Here is an 18920-nt window from a genome sequence, read left to right as displayed (position 1 = left end):
AGTGTTTGACCCCGACCAAGTCGCCGCTCGGCAAAGTTGTAAAGCCGAGACGCCTCGGGCAGCCGCCCAAGAAGAGCCCACCTTCCTAGTGGAATGGGCTCTAACCGAATTTGGTACCGGCAATCCAGCCGTAGAGTGAGCCTACTGAATCGTATTACAGATCCAGCGAGCAATAGTCTGCTTTGAAGCAGGAGCGCCAATCTTATTGGCCGCATACAGGACAAACAGAGCCTCTGTTTTCCTAATTCTAGCCGTCCTGGCTACATAAATCTTTAAGGCCCTGACTACGTCTAGGGATCTGGAATCCTCCAGGTCACCGGTAGCCACAGGCACCACAATAGGTTGATTCATATGGAACGAAGAAACCACTTTAGGCAAAAATTGCGGACGTGTCCTCAATTCAGCTCGATCCACATGAAAAATCAAGTAGGGGCTCTTGTGTGATAGAGCCGCCAATTCTGACACTCGCCTTGCTGATGCTAAGGCCAACAACATGACCACCTTCCAAGTAAGAAATTTCAACTCAACCTTGTTAAGCGGTTCAAACCAGTGTGATTTTAGGAACTGCAACACCACGTTCAGGTCCCATGGTGCCACTGGAGGCACAAAAGGGGGCTGGATGTGCAGCACTCCCTTTACAAACGTCTGGACTTCTAGAAAAGAAGCCAATTCCTTCTGAAAGAAAATCGAGAGGGCCGAAATCTGTACCTTAACCGAGCCTAATTTCAGGCCCATATCCACTCCTGTCTGTAGGAAGTGGAGAAAACGACCCAGATGAAAATCTTCCGTAGGTGCATTCTCGGTCTCACACCAAGACACATACTTTCGCCAGATACGGTGATAATGTTTTATCGTCACCTCCTTCCTAGCCTTTATTAAAGTAGGGATGACCTCTTCCGGAATCCCCTTTTTTGCTAGGATTCTGCGTTCAACCGCCATGCCGTCAAACGTAACCGCGGTAAGTCTTGAAATACACAGGGCCCCTGCTGCAACAGGTCTTCCCTCAGAGGAAGAGGCCAGGGGTCTCCTGTGAGCATCTCTTGTAGATCCGAGTACCAGGCCCTTTGAGGCCAGTCTGGGACAACGAGTATCGTCTGTACTCTTCTTCGTCTTATGATCCTCAACACTTTCGTGATGAGAGGAAGAGGAGGAAACACGTAGACCGATTCGAACACCCACGGTGTTACCGGTGCGTCTACTGCTACTGCCTGAGGGTCCCGAGACCTTGCGCAATACCTCCGAAGTTTTTTGTTGAGGCGTGACGCCATCATGTCTATTTGAGGGGTTCCCCAAAGACGTGTTACGTCTGCAAAGACTTCTTGATGAAGTCCCCACTCTCCTGGATGGAGATCGTGTCTGCTGAGGAAGTCTGCTTCCCAGTTGTCTACTCCCGGAATGAAGACAGCCGACAGAGCGCTTACATGATTTTCCGCCCAGCGAAGAATCCTTGTGGCTTCCGCCATCGCCACTCTGCTTCTTGTCCCGCCTTGGCGGTTCACATGAGCCACTGCTGTGACATTGTCTGATTGAATCAGAACCGGTAGGTTTCGAAGAAAACTCTCCACTTGTCGAAGGCCGTTGTAAATGGCCATGAGTTCCGACACATTGATGTGTAGACAGGACTCCTGGTCTGACCAAAGACCCTGAAAAGTCTTTCCCTGTGTGACCGCTCCCCATCCTCGGAGGCTCGCGTCCGTGGTAACCAGGATCCAGTCCTGAATCCCGAACCGGCGACCCTCCAGCAGGTGAGCACTTTGCAACCACCACAGGAGGGACACTCTGGTTCCCGGGGACAGAGTTATTTTCCGATGTAAGTGCAGATGGGACCCTGACCACTTGTCCAGAAGGTCCCATTGAAAAATCCGTGCATGGAACCTTCCGAAGGGAATGGCCTCGTAGGCCGCCACCATTTTTCCCAGAACTCGAGTGCATTGGTGACCTGACACCCTTTTTGGTTTTAGCAGTTCTCTGACCATGTTCTGGATGTCTTGGGCCTTCTCTATTGGGAGAAAGACCTTCATTTGTTCCGTATCCAATATCATACCTAGGAACGGTAGTCGAGTTGTCGGAATCAACTGTGACTTTGGTAGATTTAGAATCCAACCGTGTTGCTGGAGCACTCTCAGAGAAAGCGCCACACTGCTCAGCAATTTCTCCCTTGATCTCGCTTTTATCAGGAGATCGTCCAAGTATGGGATAATTGTGACTCCATGCTTGCGCAGGAGCACCATCATTTCCGCCATTATTTTGGTGAAAATCCTCGGGCCGTGGAAAGTCCAAACGGCAACGTCTGAAATTGGTAATGACAATCCTGTACAGCGAATCTCAGGTATTCCTGATGGGGGGCATATATGGGGCATGAAGGTACACATCCTTTATGTCCAGAGACACCATAAACTCCCCCTCCTCCATGTTGGCTATTATCGCTCTGAGTGATTCCATTTTGAATTTGAATCTTTTTATGTACAGGTTTAGGGATTTCAGATTCAAAATCGGTCTGACCGAACCGTCCGGTTTCGGGACCACAAATAGGGTTGAGTAGTAACCTCTTCCCTGCTGGTGCAGGGGAACCTTGATTATCAGTTGCTGTATACACAGCGTTTGAATTGCAGCTAACACTACATCCCTTTCCGATGTGGAAGCTGGTAGGGCCGATTTGAAAAATCGGTGCGGGGGCACCTCCTCGAATTCCAATTTGTAACCCTGGGACACTATTTCCAACACCCAGGGATTCAGGTCCGAACTGACCCAGGCCTGACTGAAAAGTCGAAGACGTGCCCCCACCGGTGCGGACTCCCTCAGGGGAGCTCCAGCGTCATGCTGTGGGTTTTGGAGCAGCCGGGGAGGACTTTTGTTCCTGGGCACCTGCCGAAGCAGGTGCTCTCTTGCCTCTGCCCTTACCTCTGGCGAGGAAAGAGGATCCCCGACCTCTTTTGGACTTGTGCGACCGAAAGGACTGCATCTGATAGGGTGTTACTTTCTTTTGCTGTTGGGGAATATATGATAAAAAATTTGATTTACCTGCTGTAGCTGTGGAAACCAGGTCCGTCAGCCCATCCCCGAACAATACATCCCCCTTATAGGGTAGTACTTCCATATGTTTCTTGGAATCCGCATCACCTGTCCATTGGCGAGTCCATAAGGATCTTCTCGCTGAGATAGCCATGGCATTGGCCCTAGAAGCTAGCAATCCAATGTCCCTTTGCATCCCTCATAAATAAGGCTGCGTCTTTTATATGGGCTAGAGTTAGGAATATAGGCCCTCATTCCGAGTTGATCGCTCGCAAGGCGATTTTAGCAGAGTTACACACGCTAAGCCGCCGCCTACTGGGAGTGAATCTTAGCTTCTTAAAATTGCGACCGATGTATTCGCAATATTGCGATTACAAACTACTTAGCAGTTTCAGAGTAGCTTCAGACTTACTCGGCATCTGCGATCAGTTCAGTGCTTGTCGTTCCTGGTTTGACGTCATAAACACACCCAGCGTTCGCCCAGACACTCCTCCGTTTCTCCGGCCACTCCTGCGTTTTTTCCGGAAACGGTAGCGTTTTTAACCACACGCCCCTGAAACGCCGTGTTTCCGCCCAGTAACACCCATTTCCTGTCAATCACATTACGATCGCCGGAGCGAAGAAAAAGCCGTGAGTAAAAATACTATCTTCATTGTTAAATTACTTGGCGCAGTCGCAGTGCGAATATTGCGCATGCGTACTAAGCGGAATTTCACTGCGATGCGATGAAATATACCGAGCGAACGACTCGGAATGAGGGCCATAGTTTCCTTATCCATAGTATCAAATTGATCTGTCAACTCATCTGTCCAAGCTGCAATTGCGCTACACACCCATGCCGACGCAATCGTCAGTCTTAGCACAGCACCCGTATGAGAATAAATACCCTTTAAGGTAGTTTCTTGCCTGCGATCTGCTGGGTCTTTAAGGGCCGCTGTGTCAGGAGACGGTAGCGCCACTTTCTTGGATAAGCGCGTCAGGGCCTTGTCCACAGAGCGGGGTAATTCCCAATCTCCCTGTCCTGCTTAGGGAAAGGGTATGCCATAAACATTCTTTTGGGGATCTGCGGTCTCTTATCAGGAGTCTCCCAAGCTTTTCCAAAGAACTCATTTAATTCATGAGATGTGGGAAAATTAATAATCTGTTTCTTTTCCTTAAACATGTGTACCCTTGTGTCGGGGACTGAGGGTTCATCCACAATATGCAACACATCCCTTATTGCCACAATCATACACTGAATAGTTTTAGTCACCCTAGGGTGCAATTTTACTACGTCATAGTCGACACTGGAATCAGAATCCATGTCGGTAGTAGTGTCTTGTGTTAAGGTACGCTTTTGAGACCCCGACGGGCCCTGTGAGTCGGTCCAATCTGAGGATTGACCGCCTGATGTCCCCCCTAAACCAGCCTTATCAAGCCTTTTATGTAGAGATGCCACACTTGCATGCAACGTATGCCACATGTCCATCCAATCAGGAGTCGGCACAACCGAAGGGGACACACCACTCATTTGCTCCACCTCCTCCTTGGAGAAGCCTTCCGCCTCAGACATGTCGACACACACGTACCGACACCCCACACACACAGGGATTTACCTATAAGGGATAAAACCCCAACCAGGCCCTTAGGAGAGACAGAGAGATAGAGTATGCCAGCACACACCCAGCGCTTAAAAACACTGGAATATACAACCAGATAGCGCTTTTATATGTTTATAATCGTAATCTCCACTCACTGCGTCGCCAAAGTGCCCCCCTCCTCCTTTTTCCAACCTGTGAAGCTCAGCAGGGGAGAGAACAGGGAGCCAGCGTTTTCTCATGCAGCCTCTGTGGAGAAAATGGCGCTGGTGAGTGCTGAGGATCAGCCCCGCCCACCGACGGCGGGCTTCGGTCCCTTCATCATATATTAATAAAATGGCGGGGGTCCGCGGATTTACTGTCCCCCAGCCTAATCCACCTTATTTATGGCCAAAACGAGGTTTATTGCTGCCCAGGGCGCCCCCCCCTGCGCCCTTCAGTGCCTGCTTTGTGTGTGTGACTGGGAGCAATGGCGCGCAGCTCATGAATGTCTTCTGCAGCCTGAAGTCTTTTCCTCAATACTCACCCAGCTTCTATCTTCGGCATCTGTGAGGAGGACGGTGGCGGCGCAGCTCCTGGGACGAACCCCAGGTGAGACCTGTGTTCCGACTCCCTCTGGAGCGAATGGTGTCCAGTAGCCTAGAAGCAGTGCCCAACTTTACAAGCCAGCTCTGCTTCTCTCTCCTCGGCCCCACGATGCAGGGAGCCTGTTGCCAACAGGACTCCCTGAAAATAAAAAACCTAACAAAATTCTTTTTCCACAGAAAACTCTGGAGAGCTCTCTGCAGTGCACCCATTCTCCTCTGGGCACAAGATCTAACTGAGGTCTGGAGGAGGGGCATAGAGGGAGGAGCCAGTGCACACCGATAGTCAAAGTTCTTTTTAGGTGCCCTATCTCCTGCGGAGCCCGTCTATACCCCATGGTCCTTACGGAGTCCCCAGCATCCTCTAGGACGTAAGAGAAAATGGCATTTTTGGTGTTTGTTTTTAAAATATTTGTGTTACAATCACCACACAAACCTGCAAAATCCCCTATCTGGCCACCTTCCTGTGAGAATGCCACCAGGTATACGGCCTTCAAAAAAAAGTGTCTTTCCACATTTAACTCCTGTACGTATATGGAAAATGTCTAAACAAAAGCAACTGCTGCTTGTAAAAAACACATAAGCAGCTGCCAAAATAGAGGGAGGAGAAAAGCTCAGTGCACCCGGAGCTCTCCAATTACAATCTTATTATCTATACTGTAGTAACCTTTACCCTACTTTATATAGGGAAGGTCAACACTGAACAATTCATACATGCAATCGGCTGCTGTAATCGTCCATGATACACAGACATGGAGATCCATCACTCCATTAAACTATATATACACTGTATATACACATACACACACACAAGGTGGTAGGAAACCAGCAGGCACAATGCAGCCCATGCGCGATCACTCACAAACAGTCATAACTTACAGGAAGCTATCAAAAACATTAAAAACATGTCCGAGACTAAAAACCATTATCCTATGTAATGGAGAAGCTTACAATATGCTCTAAAAGCATTAATATGTGTAGGCAAATAATGTCATCATCCCCCACACCCCCCTCTATTAAGAACAAAAGATATTTAATAAAAATATATATCACACAAAATTTTAATTGTTTAGTTATGCGGTGTATAAACATGCAATGTTAGTTTTGCTTTATAAGGTTTAGAAAACAAGTGTGCAACTTTGTGTGCTAGAAGAAACACTTTCTTTTCTGCATAGAAACAAGAACTGTTGGCCAACCCAGGCCGTTTCCTCTTACAGTAATCTACATTATACATTACCAGCTATTAGGAGAGGTTACTCTGAGTCAGTGACCCATTGTTACACCATGTCATCACATATTGAAAATTCATGTGACTTCCCCAAGAGACTTGCAAAAGTAACAAAGCTCAATAAATATTTAGCCATGTGCTGCACAACAAAGCGGGTACTTACAGACAAAAGGTTAGGAGTGTGTACATCAGAAATGGTTTGCAGTTCTTACGGTGACAGGGCCTAATTCAAACCTGATCGCTATGCTGCAAGTTTGCAGAGGGCTGCCATCAGATAGTCGCTGCCCAGGGAGAGTGAAAACCTGCCCCATGTAAGTTTGCGAATACATGTGTACGCCGTACGAAAACTACGCCAGACAGCGGACATCTGCAAATCCGTTCGCAACTCACTCACCACTGTATGATTTTTCTATACTGTGCAGTCTATGCATAGCCCAGGACTTACCCCTACAGTGCAATAAAAACAGGCTGATCGGGGCTGGAGCTGGTGTCACACACCCTCCCAAAAAACGCTTGGGAACGCCTGTGTTTTTCTTGACACTCCAAGGAAACTGTCAGTTGCCACCCACAGATGTCCGCTTCCTGTCAATCACTTTGCGATTGAAATTTTCACACCATCCTGTCGCTGTTTGGTGCCACGTCTGTGCATTGCGGTGCATACACAGTCATTCGATAATCGCCCGCTGTGCTATTCTGCACAACAGCCATCAGGTCTGAATCAGGCCCACAGTTCTAAATGTACATATGTTTTATGATAACTTTCAGTAGTAGCAAATTAAATGAGTCTTTTTGCACTTTATACAGTGACGTTACGGTGGTCCATGGTACACTCAGATTTTTCCCGATGTTTCACCCGTTTTTTCTTTTTTTCCCCCAGGCTATTCAATTTGGTCACCTGTAAAAAACACATTGTCTCCCAGAAACACACAGCTTCAGTGAGACCAATGTGTTTCATGAGAAACAGCCCCGTTTTCAGATGAAAACAGGGCTGTTTCTGGGGATTTGGTTTCACTGGCCTGAGGAAGGTGAAACAAAATCCCTGATAAGCCGTTGCGGCTTTACGAGGCTAATTGGATAGCTTCCAGTGGGACAATTAGCTACGGTAATAAACTGTGGCTAATTGGATACTCCCCCTTAATCTCTCTCCAAGCTTTCATAAATAAGCCCCCCTCACCTCTTTACCCCAAACACCAACTGACAGTATAATTATACAGTACAAATACTTTACACAAACCCATGAAGCTTATAACAAATTTACTAACATACTCCTACTTTCTAAATAATTCAGAAATGTCACTGAATACATACATTTATTAAAAAAGGCTGAGAATGCGTTCATCTTGTGTAAGCAAAAAGCAAGTAACTCTTAAAAAGATAAAGTTGGTCTTTTCTCAAAAATGAAGAATTCCAAAATGACCGACATGTAGGTGCAACAATGGGGTAAATTTACTAAGATGGGAGTTCTATTTAAGATGGGATGTTGCGCATAGCAACCAATCAGATTCCAGGTATTATCTTCTAGAAGGTGCTAGATAAATGAGAAGTAAAAGCTGATTGGTTGCTATGGGCAACATCCCATCTTAAATAGAACTCCCATCTTAGTAAATTTACCCCAATGTTTTAAGATACATTCCGATAAAAAATCCATTAATAAACAAACATAAAAAGTCGTCTGGCACATGGAGCTTGGAAAAGAAAAAGCTGAGCAGTTTAGTGGGAGGGAGTTTCCTGTTCTGCTATACTTGTGGTTTGTATGACCTATAATAACAGTCTCAGTTATGAGGTTACTACAGGGCAGAATTTCTTCTGTTCCAGCAATAGAAGCAAAATAAACTGATTTTCCTTAACATCTACCTTAAGTAAAATAAAAGGTTTCCAATAATTTAACCAACAGAAAAAGTGATTTCACATTGAGCATTACAGTCACTGAATAGCATACAGTATGTACAAGGTATTGTGAACCATTGTTGTTTCAGGCTTAGAAAAGTTTCCTGCACTGTATTTATTTACAATCAGCTAACCAATGCAATCTGTCAATGTTACCAGCAAAGCAATGGACATCTAAAAAATAAAGAAAGAGGACTATAAGGGGGAAAAAAAAAATAGAAATAAGCTAGAGGAACAAAGAAAAAAAAATGAAATTAAAATGAGCAGTATATATTATACCAAGTAAAACAGTCACTTGTCACAGTTTTAGAATACGGACAACCAGCAATGAAACTAACATTACATCAGTAGCATACACAGGTTTATTTCATTTAAAAATAAAAGTTTCTACCTTGCCTAGCTATATCAGTCCTTCAGGTCTTACCTAGTCTGCTCCTGGAGAATAAGATGAGGTTCCACAAAGAACTTGACTCTTAATTTCATTCTAAATGGAGCCAAGCTGCCCATCTGCTGAGATATTCGGTTTCGCAGATTCAGCCACAAACTCTCTCCTTTATTACCACTGAACTGTAAACCAAAGTAATCCACTTCAATAATGCCAAGCCGTTTGCACACCTAGAAAACAGAGAAAGTGACAGTCATTACATTGTATAAGTTTAAACTTAAGATTTTTTTTTCTTCTAATGCGGCAAATATAAATCGTAAGAGAAATATTTGAAATGCTAGATGTCCAAAAATCTTTATAACAGCTCTTACGAAAAGAGGCTCCTCTCCCTCATGTGCCTTTCTTTCTCTTACTTAAACTATCTTCTACTCCATACTCCCTTCGACGGTACAAAATCTCTGTTTTCTGCAACTCTGATACTAAAGGCCCACACACACTGGGCGATTTTGAGCTGAAAGCAGATCACTTTTGGTGCTTTGAGCTGCTTTCAGCTCAAAGCCGCCCAGTGTGTATGAGTAAACGATGAGCTGTGAGTGCTGATGCGCACTCCCGCTTCATCGCTGGCAGCCGCCGTTCATCTACTGGTATTACCAGTAGATGAACGGCGGGGTGAGCGGCTTTCCATAGTGTCCTGCTATGGAAAGCCGCTCACCCCCACTGACATCGCTGGGCAGCGGGGAAAAGCGCTCAGTGTGTATGCACGGAGCGCTTTTCAGCCCAGCGATGTTAACGATCATCGCTGTTCATACATGCTGGGCAAAAACGCCCAGTGTGTATGGACCTTTATTTCAGTGTCATCTGCGGATACAGCTACAGTGCTTTGCTAAAGTATTCATCCCCCTTTGCATTTTTCATATTTTGTTGCTTCACAACTTATAACTAAAATGGATTGTTTGAAGGTTTGCATAATTTTCATTCACAGAACATGGCTACAACTTTGAAGATTTTTATTTTTTTTATTGTGAAGCAAACAACAAATAGGATAAAATAACAGAAAACTTCAGCGTGCTTAACTATTCACCCCCCTAAAGTCAGTACTTTGCGGCAATTACAGCTGCAAGTCACTTTGGATAAGTCTCTATGAGCTTGCCACTGGGATTTTTGCCCATTCCTCAAGGCAAATCTGCCCCACTCCTTCATGTTGGAAGGTTTCCGCTTGTGAACAGCAATCTTTAAGTCTGACCACTGATTCTCAATTGGATTGAGATCTGGGCTTTGACTAGGCCATTCCAACACGTTTCAATGTTTCCCCTTAAACCACTCAAGTGTTGCTTTAGCAGTATGCTTTGGGTCATTGTCCTACTGGAAGGTGAACCTCCGTCCCAGTCTCAAATCACATTCAGACTGAAACAGGTTTTGCTCAAGACAGTTTCCCAGTCCCTGCTGCTGAAAAAAATTCCCACAGCATGATGCTGCCACCACCATGTTTCACTGTGGGGATGGTGTTCTTGGGGTGATGGGAGGTGTTAGGTTTGCGTCAGACATAGCGTTTTCCTTGGTGGCCGAAAAGTAAAATTTCAGTCTCATTTGACCAGAGCACCTTCCTCCATTTGGAGAGTCGTCCACATGCCTTTTGGCAAACTCAAAACGTGCCTTCTTATTTTTAACGCAAAGTAGTGGCTTTTTTCTGGCCACTCTTCCATAAAGCCCAGCTCTATGGAGTGAATGGCTTATTGCTGTCACATGCACAAATACACCAGTCTCTGCGGTGGAACTCTGCAGCTCCTTCAGGGTTACCTTTGGTCTCTGTGCTGCCTCTCTGATTAATGCCCTCCTTGCCCGGACTGTGAGTTTTGGTGGCCGGCCCTCTCTTGGCAGGTTTGTTGTGGTACCATGTTCTTTCCATTTGAAGATGATGGATTAGATGGTGCTCCAGGGGATCATCAAAAAGTAGGATTTTTTTTTTTTTTTATAACCCAACCCTGACTTGTACCTCTCAACAACTTTGTCCCCGACTTGTTTGGAGAGCTCCTTGGTCTTCATGGTGTGATGCCTTTTGCTTAGTGGTGTTGCGGCCTCTGGGGACTTTCAGAAAAAGGGTGTTTATACTGACAGATCATGTGACACTTAGATTGCACACAAGTGGACTTCATATCACTAATTATGTGACTTCTGATGGTAATTGGTTACACCAGAACGTTTGAGGGGCTTCATAGCAAAGGGGGTGAATACATATGCACATGACTATTTTCAAAAAAAAAATTATCAAAAAAAAAAAAAAATTTACATACATTTTTCTCATTTCACTTCACCAACTTAGCCTATTTTGTGCAGATACATTACATAAAACACATTAAATTACAGGTTGTAATGTAACAAAATAGGTAAAAAGCCAAGGAGGGTGAATACTTTAACAAGGCACTGTATGTTTATATACCCTGTACTTGAAAATCGGTATGTTTTACTGACAGACTGGGTGATGGCTATCAGTATACAAACTGTGGAATCCCATCTGGTGGAATCCCAGCAGCAAGGCATCGAGTCTCCTCGCGGGCTTGCTGCGCTCGCCACAGGTTATATTCCCACTCGATTGGTGGTATGGAATCACCAACCGAGTGGGAATAACCAGCGGAGGTCGGAATTCCGTCCTGCGGTGTTTCACTGCATCCCCTGTATCCCTTGTTTAACTTGTTTGATTATGTACTCTAACTGGGCTCTGAAGATCCCTTGTGGCACCATATCAATATAGGATAATAATAATAATAATAATAATCATCATCATTTAGCACACTACCTAGGTCTTGGCCATATTTCTCACTCCAACAACTCAATGAACCCAGTTCATGCAATCGGGCTGTAGACTACTCCGAGAGCAATGGGTACACTGATTTAAAAAAAATAAAAAAACCTTTGCACAAAGTTTGATAGATTGCTATGACCACTTTACAGCAATGTTTAAAATTCCAGTTAACCTAAAATAAAAGTTGTCTCAGTTACAGACTTCATGGTAAAACTACAATACTTTGGACTGACCATGGGGTTGTATGTGTGGGATATAGATATATAGAGATAGAGATATTATATATCCCATTATGTACCGTTCATATGGTCATTTGATCGTCAGACCAGGTAGCAGTGTAAGCCAGTTTAAGACAATGACCCACTTTCTCCATTTAGAATTCCTGAATTATAGCTTACACTAGCCACACAGAAAATGTAACTACAACTTCACACAACAAGAACGAGAACTTCTGTTTTGTTTTAGGGTTAACAGACCTCAAACTATTGGGTATATTCAATTAGCCCCAAGATTTACCCCAAAACTAACTGTCAGGAAATTACCGTGTGGCGAAGCAAAAGTTATTCAATTAAATAGCTTTTTCCCTGCTCCTAAAATGAGGATTACAGCGTGGAAACTCACCGATTACGCATACCCCCACTTATGCCATTTTCTCTCTGATTTTTCCTCACAGCTCCTGAAGCTGTGAGGATAACACCACCATACAGCGTGAATCCACGCTAATTGAATCACGCTGCCTACTGTGATTATTGATTATGCATACAAAAAATTCCAGTTTGATCATCATGTCTCTTTAGCTATTGAAGCTCCTCAAATAAGTAGTATCCACACAACAAAAACAGAAAACTATTCCTCCACCACAGAAAGACCAGAGCAGACACATTATCAGTGAGTCCTGAAATAAACATTTGGCACATGCTCAACCTTTCAGCATACGCGCAAATAAACCCTTTATCAAATAAAGTATTGCTGTAGTTTGTAATATAAAGGCATGAATCTAAAGGAGTATTAGAGGCCAATAACCTCCAGTATGTACCTAACTGACAGTTTAAAGATAGTCTTTGATAACCAATTCACAATGTGAACAGCTGCTGTTTGCCTTGGAATACATGTTACATTATGCAAAAATCAACAGGAAAATCATCAGCTTAAATTGCAAGACCGTTTCACTCTGTGACAACTGCATCATCTTAAAATGCATTTAAGCTGTGTACCATGTACTATGCTCACAGCAGCTTGTTAAAAACAGTTGCTGTGCTATAGTCTGCTATAATAAACTGTGAAAAGGCTGCTTTCAGCTAAACCCATGTTGGTCTAACAACACAATAGTGATTAAAAGGTTAGTACAACATATTATTATTAATAATAATAATAATAATAATAGTAATAATAGTAGTAATAATGATATTATGCCCCTGGGATTAGTAATTGTGATGCACGTATTAAGCCACATATATTGCAATTTAATTAAGAGTCAAACAGAAGAATTAATGTGTTCCCAAATATACATAAAATGTTCCCACTTTGTTCTAGTACAATATACAGGTTGAGTATCCCATATCCAAATATTCCGAAATACGGAATTTTTTGAGTGAGACTGAGATATTGAAACCTTTGTTTTCTGATGGCTCAATGTACACAAACTTTGTTTAATACACAAAATAATTAAAAATATTGTATTAAATGACCTTCAGGCTGTGTGTATAAGGTGTATATGAAACATAAATGAATTGTGTGAATGTACACACACTTTGTTTAATGCACAAAGTTATTAGAAATATTGGCTAAAATTACCTTCAGGCTGTGTGTATAAGGTGTATATGAACCATAAATGCATTCTGTGCTTAGACTTGGGACCCATCACCATGATATCTCATTATGGTATGCAATTATTCCAAAATACGGAATAATCCGATATCCAAAATACCTCTGGTCCCAAGCATTTTGGATATGGGATACTCAACCTGTATTACCAGGAGATATTTTGAGTTTCAATATAAGTCACCAGTGAAGTTGACTGGGGTGGTGGATGGCACAATAAAACTGAAGTAGTTGTTTTATTCTTCTCTTTCAGTGAAGTTATAATTACGATGTTTGCACAGTTGCTTTGTGTACTTTAAAAGGAGCTTAGACTACAAAGTAGTAATATAAAATATGTAGCAGACCATTAAGGTTCGTGGCTCATAGTTAAACATTTTTCTGACTTTCTTAGATTAACTACATCCACATAGAAATTCATATCTAAATGCGTGTTTAAGCTGGTGTACAATTCCTACAGGAATAAATAGCATCATAGTGATGCAGTAATGCGTATAGCTGCCTCACCACACTGGGGTCAAAGTTTTGATCCCAAGCATGACCCTATCAGTGTGAAGTTTGTATGTTCTTCCTGTGTTTGTGAGTTTCTTGCGATTACTCTGGTTTCCTCCCACACTGTAGAAAAATTATTTGGTTTCTCACAAACCAGCAAGAAAAATAAATAATAATAAAACAATAATAAATCTTAGTGGATGCCCCTATAGTAGGCGATACAGATTGTAGGCTTCACTGGGGCATGAACTAATGTAAATGACTGAATATTCTCTGTAAAGTGCTGTAATGTGTATGTGCTATGTAAATAACGGTTAATAAGTAATTAAAATAAATAATTCTGCTACCGTCTCAACAGGTTACTTATTATTAAGCTTCAGAAAAGGTAGTGGCGCTTCACAAAGGAGCAGACTGTGTTCTCAATAACAAGTCACATTCCAAGTCATTTTTTCTACAGCATTGTGAAGGTTTCCCATAAACTACAGCAAAAACAAAGAACAAACCTACCATGAAGTAAGATATTTGCACAGCACAAACAGGCCAACAATTTAGCCTGCATGTTGTAAAGCGCAACGGAATATGCTGCGCTATATAAGAAACTGTTAATAAATAAATAAATAAATCTTTTCGATCAGTTGAACGCCTGAAGTACAGCAGTTCTGTACTTTCTTGATGACAGGCCACATGCTGTACATGACTTCATGATATCCTGCTTACACTGTTATCGTCTTCTGGGAATGTTTTTTATTTTATTAACTTGGCCGCATTGCTGTAGCAGAAATATATATATATATATATATATATATATATATATATATATATATATATATTATATATATATATGTATTTTATTTTATTTTTTTTGCACACATATTATAAGGCAAACAAAAGAAACAAGAACACACAGGAATCTGGGACTATAATAATAAAACAACCATGCATCTCAGACTATTAACCTTTTTAGCGCCAGACACGAAGTGTATATACAGTATCTGTGCACCTCTTCTCTCAGACAGAACCAAAGACTACACTCTGCCCTGTTTTTTTCTGTAACAGCAATAGACATTTCCCAAAAGGGTGTGGTATTGAAAGTCAACAGTAACTAGGTCGACCACTATTGGTCGACAGTAACTAGGTCGACAGGGTATTTAGGACGACATATTCTAGGTCGACAGGTCAAAAGGTCGACATGAGTTTTTAATGTTATTTTGGTGTAGTTTTCTTCGTAGAGTGACCGGGAACCCCAATTAGTGCACCGCTTCGCTCGCCATGCTTTGGGCATGGTGCCTTCGCTCCGCTACCGCTTCGCTCGGCACAGATTACCGTTCCAATCGTAGTCCACGTGGATCGTTAAGTATGAAAAGGTTCAAAAAAAGAAAAAATTGTGAAAAACTCGTGTCGACCTTTTGACCTGTCGACCTAGAACATGTCGACCTAAAGACCCTGTCGACCTAGACATCCTGTCGACCTAGTTACTGTCGACCAATAGTGGTCGACCTAGACACTGTCGACTTTCAGTCCGGATCCCTTCCCAAAAACAAACGACTTGTGAAAGGAGCAGATTTTATATATATATATATATATATATATATATATATATTAAAAAAAAACAACAACACTACAGTAACTGCTGCTTACCAGTAACCAACCCAAATCAAGAGCATCAGTGTGCCCATGGCATAACCTTGAGGGGAGAGAAATGTTACTAGGTTCCCGACAACTATATGTAAACTTATTTTAACACTCCACCAGGAGAGCCAGAGGCACATACTGCAGCCAGAGGCACATACTGTGTGGGTGAGGACTGCGTATAGGGAAAAGTCCTCTACAGTACATATAGGGGAACCAGCGCAGAGCCCACAGCACCCAGTACAGACTGGCACAGACATGAGGGCAGCCCGTCGGCTCCGCCAGGTACGGGGAGCTGCAGTCTGCCTGGCGGCGGCAGCAGCAGGGGGGGATCTGATAGATACTGAACATATATGACATCTATAGCTGTACAGACAGGACGCAATCAGGAAGAGGGCAGCAGCACAGATGTTACAGAGCGCCAGGCTGGCACCAGCATGTTACAGAGGGTCAGTCACTGAGGACCAGCATAGCTTACCTGATTGAGGCAGTCCTCTCCATTAGCTTTGGCATCTACCTCCACCTCCATGACCACCGCATCCGGCCTCGTCACATAGCACAGCATGGCAGCAGCGGGGTAGCGCTCTCCCAGGTCGGGCTGTAATGCACAGAAGCTGGGTGAGCTCTTGTCCCCCTTTGTAGAAGCCGCAGGACCCGGGAGCGCCCTCGCTGCCAGCCGTGTGCTCCCTGTAGATATCTGCATGTAGATGAGGGAGCCCGGAATGCAGCCTGCTTATAGTGGCGGCGGTGGCAGCCTCTCTGCTCTGGGGAATGGACTCAGGGTCCGAGACGAGGGTCCCTGTCTGAGAGACACGTAGGCCCGCCCTCCCATATAATGCACGTCCCACCCTCCCTCATTGGCTCACTAGCAGCTGGGCAACTCAGGCTCACTCCTACCTATAGCTGCCGCCGCCAGCCTCTCCTCCTCCTCCCCTACTAGTCCTCATTCACACTGACATGAAGCGCTATGCGGTGACAGAGTGGTCATGTATTATCACCCCTGCTGCGTGCTGCCTGCACACTGGGGTGTATTGGTAAGGGGGAGGTGAGCCCTATGTCACTGACATGAGTAACACAGTGTCCAGCAGCAGCTACGGAGGGCTGTGCCCGGGGATTGCACATTAGTTTTCCTAAATAGTCCATTTTTTAGGTCCGCAAACCCCTGAGACAAACAACATCAGTGCTGGGTGTGATCAGGTCGCTGTCCTTCCTCTGACCCTACATAAATGTTGTCTAATTTATGTAACTCAGTCGTTTGTACTTCATTTGACTGATTTTCGTGTTCAGTAAATGTTTAATTATAAACCCCAGGTAATTAGGATATTTGCACTCCAGCTGTATAATATGCTTTGGGCCTGATTCTATCATACAATTCTGTAGTTGCTGTGGGAGAAGATTTGTACTTAAGCTGGTTAGAATAAACACCAATACAATTGTCAACCCGGTCTCCCAATATCAGGTGAACGGGTATTGATTGTATAGGTGTGTATGCAGTGCAGTTGGGGATCCAGACTATAGGTCGACAGTCAATAGGTTGACCCCATATGGTGGAAATGCATTAGGTCAACATGGACTAATCGTTGGCAGGTCCTTCAGTCCGGACCAGATGTTAGCACTCGCTCCAGACTGCCCTGCATCACCGCCAGTGGGTGGGCTCGGAATTCTTAGCCTTTTCCTCGCAGCCCCAGTTGCGGGAGAATGTGAAGGAGGAGCTGTTGACAGGTCACGTTCCGCTTGACTTGACAATTTTCTCACCAGCAGGTCTTTGAACCTCTGTCTGCCGGAAAGAGAGATACAACGTAGGTTTTAAATCTAGGATCGAGCACTGTGGCCAAAATGTAGTGCTCTGATTTCAACAGATTGACCACCCGTGAATCCTGGTTAAGCGAATTAAGGGCTCCATCCACAAGTCCCACATGCCTAGCGGAATCGCTCTGTTTTAGCTCAGACTCAGGCTGGCAGTGCCTGAACTGACTTCACGTGTGGCAAGTTCAAAGGGTTGCAGAACCTTGCACAACGTTGAAATCATTCTGCACTGCGCTTGAGTCAGGTGCATTCCCCCTCCTTTGCCTATATCGTAGATAGCTGTATAGGCTTGAATGGCCTTTTTCTGCTCCTCCATCCTCTGAAGCATATAGAGGGTTGAATTCCACCTCGTTACCACCTCTTGCTTCAGATGATGGCGGGGCAGGTTCAGGAGTGTTTGCTGGTGCTCCAGTCTTCGGCACGCGGTGGCTGAATGCCGAAAGTGGCCCGCTATTCTTCTGGCCACCGACAGCATCTCTTGCACGCCCCTGTCATTTTTTAAATAATTCTGCACCACCAAATTCAATGTATGTGCAAAACATGGGACGTGCTGGAATTTGCCCACATGTAATGCACGCACAATATTGGTGGCGTTGTCCGAAGTCACAAATCCCCAGGAGAGTCCAATTGGGGTAAGCCATTCTGCGATGATGTTCCTCAGTTTCCGTAAGAGGTTGTCAGCTGTGTGCCTCTTCTGGAAAGCGGTGATACAAAGCGTAGCCTGCCTGGGAATGAGTTGGCGTTTGCGAGATGCTGCTACTGGTGCCGCCGCTGCTGTTCTTGCTGCGGGAGGCAATACATCTACCCAGTGGGCTGTCACAGTCATATAGTCCTGAGTCTGCCCTGGTCCACTTGTCCACATGTCCGTGGTTAAGTGGACATTGGGTACAACTGCATTTTTTAGGACACTGGTGACTCTTTTTCTGAGGTCTGTGTACATTTTCGGTATCGCCTGCCTAGAGAAATGGAACCTAGATGGTATTTGGTACCGAGGACACAGTACCTCAGTCAATTCTCTAGTTCCCTGTGAATTAACGGTGGATACCGGAAACACGTTTCTCACCACCCAGGCTGCCAAGGCCTGAGTTATCCGCTTTGCAGCAGGATGACTGCTGTGATATTTCATCTTCCTCGCAAAGGACTGTTGGACAGTCAATTGCTTACTGGAAATAGTACAAGTGGTCTTCGACTTCCCCTCTAGGATGACGATCGACTCCCAGCAGCAACAACAGCAGCGCCAGCAGCAGTAGGCGTTACACTCAAGGATGCATCGGAGGAATCCCAGGCAGGAGAGGACTCGTCAGACTTGACAGTGACATGGCCTGCAGGACTATTGGCTTTCCTGTCTAAGGAGGAAATTGACACTGAGGGAGTTGGTGGTGTGGTTTGCAGGAGCTTGGTTACAAGAGGAAGGGATTTAATTGGCAGTGGACTGCTTCCGCTGTCACCCAAAGTTTTTGAACTTGTCAATGACTTCTGATGAATGCGCTCCAGATGACGTATAAGGGAGGATGTTCCTAGGTGGTTAACGTCCTTACCCCTACTTATTACAGCTTGACAAAGGCAACACACGGCTTGACACCAGTTGTCCGCATTTCTGTTGAAATAATTCCACATTTTTTGTATTTTGACCAGGCATGTCAATGGCCATATTCGTCCCATTAACAGGTGTCTCCCCGGGTGCCTGACTTAAACAAACCAC

The 18920-nt window shown here is 44.5% G+C and overlaps 1 protein-coding gene across 1 annotated transcript in view; it reads right to left on the bottom strand.

Annotated features, from left to right (window-relative positions):
• The window catches only part of MYLIP (myosin regulatory light chain interacting protein), a 70014-nt gene extending 53795 nt beyond the window's left edge, over positions 1–16219 (bottom strand). Inside the window, exons 1-2 of the mRNA XM_063923205.1 lie at positions 15891–16219; positions 8713–8903 (exon numbers count right to left, since the gene is read on the bottom strand). Coding sequence (XP_063779275.1) covers positions 8713–8903; positions 15891–16115 — 416 coding nt within the window. The 5' untranslated portion in view covers positions 16116–16219. The remainder of the gene's footprint in view (positions 1–8712; positions 8904–15890) is intronic.
• Positions 16220–18920: the final 2701 nt, after the last annotated feature.

This window comes from Pseudophryne corroboree, chromosome 5, assembly GCF_028390025.1.
Source record: "Pseudophryne corroboree isolate aPseCor3 chromosome 5, aPseCor3.hap2, whole genome shotgun sequence".
NCBI classification, from domain to species: domain Eukaryota; kingdom Metazoa; phylum Chordata; class Amphibia; order Anura; family Myobatrachidae; genus Pseudophryne; species Pseudophryne corroboree.
Note: the sequence above shows the minus strand (reverse complement) of the source record. Positions and strands in the feature narration are given on the sequence as shown.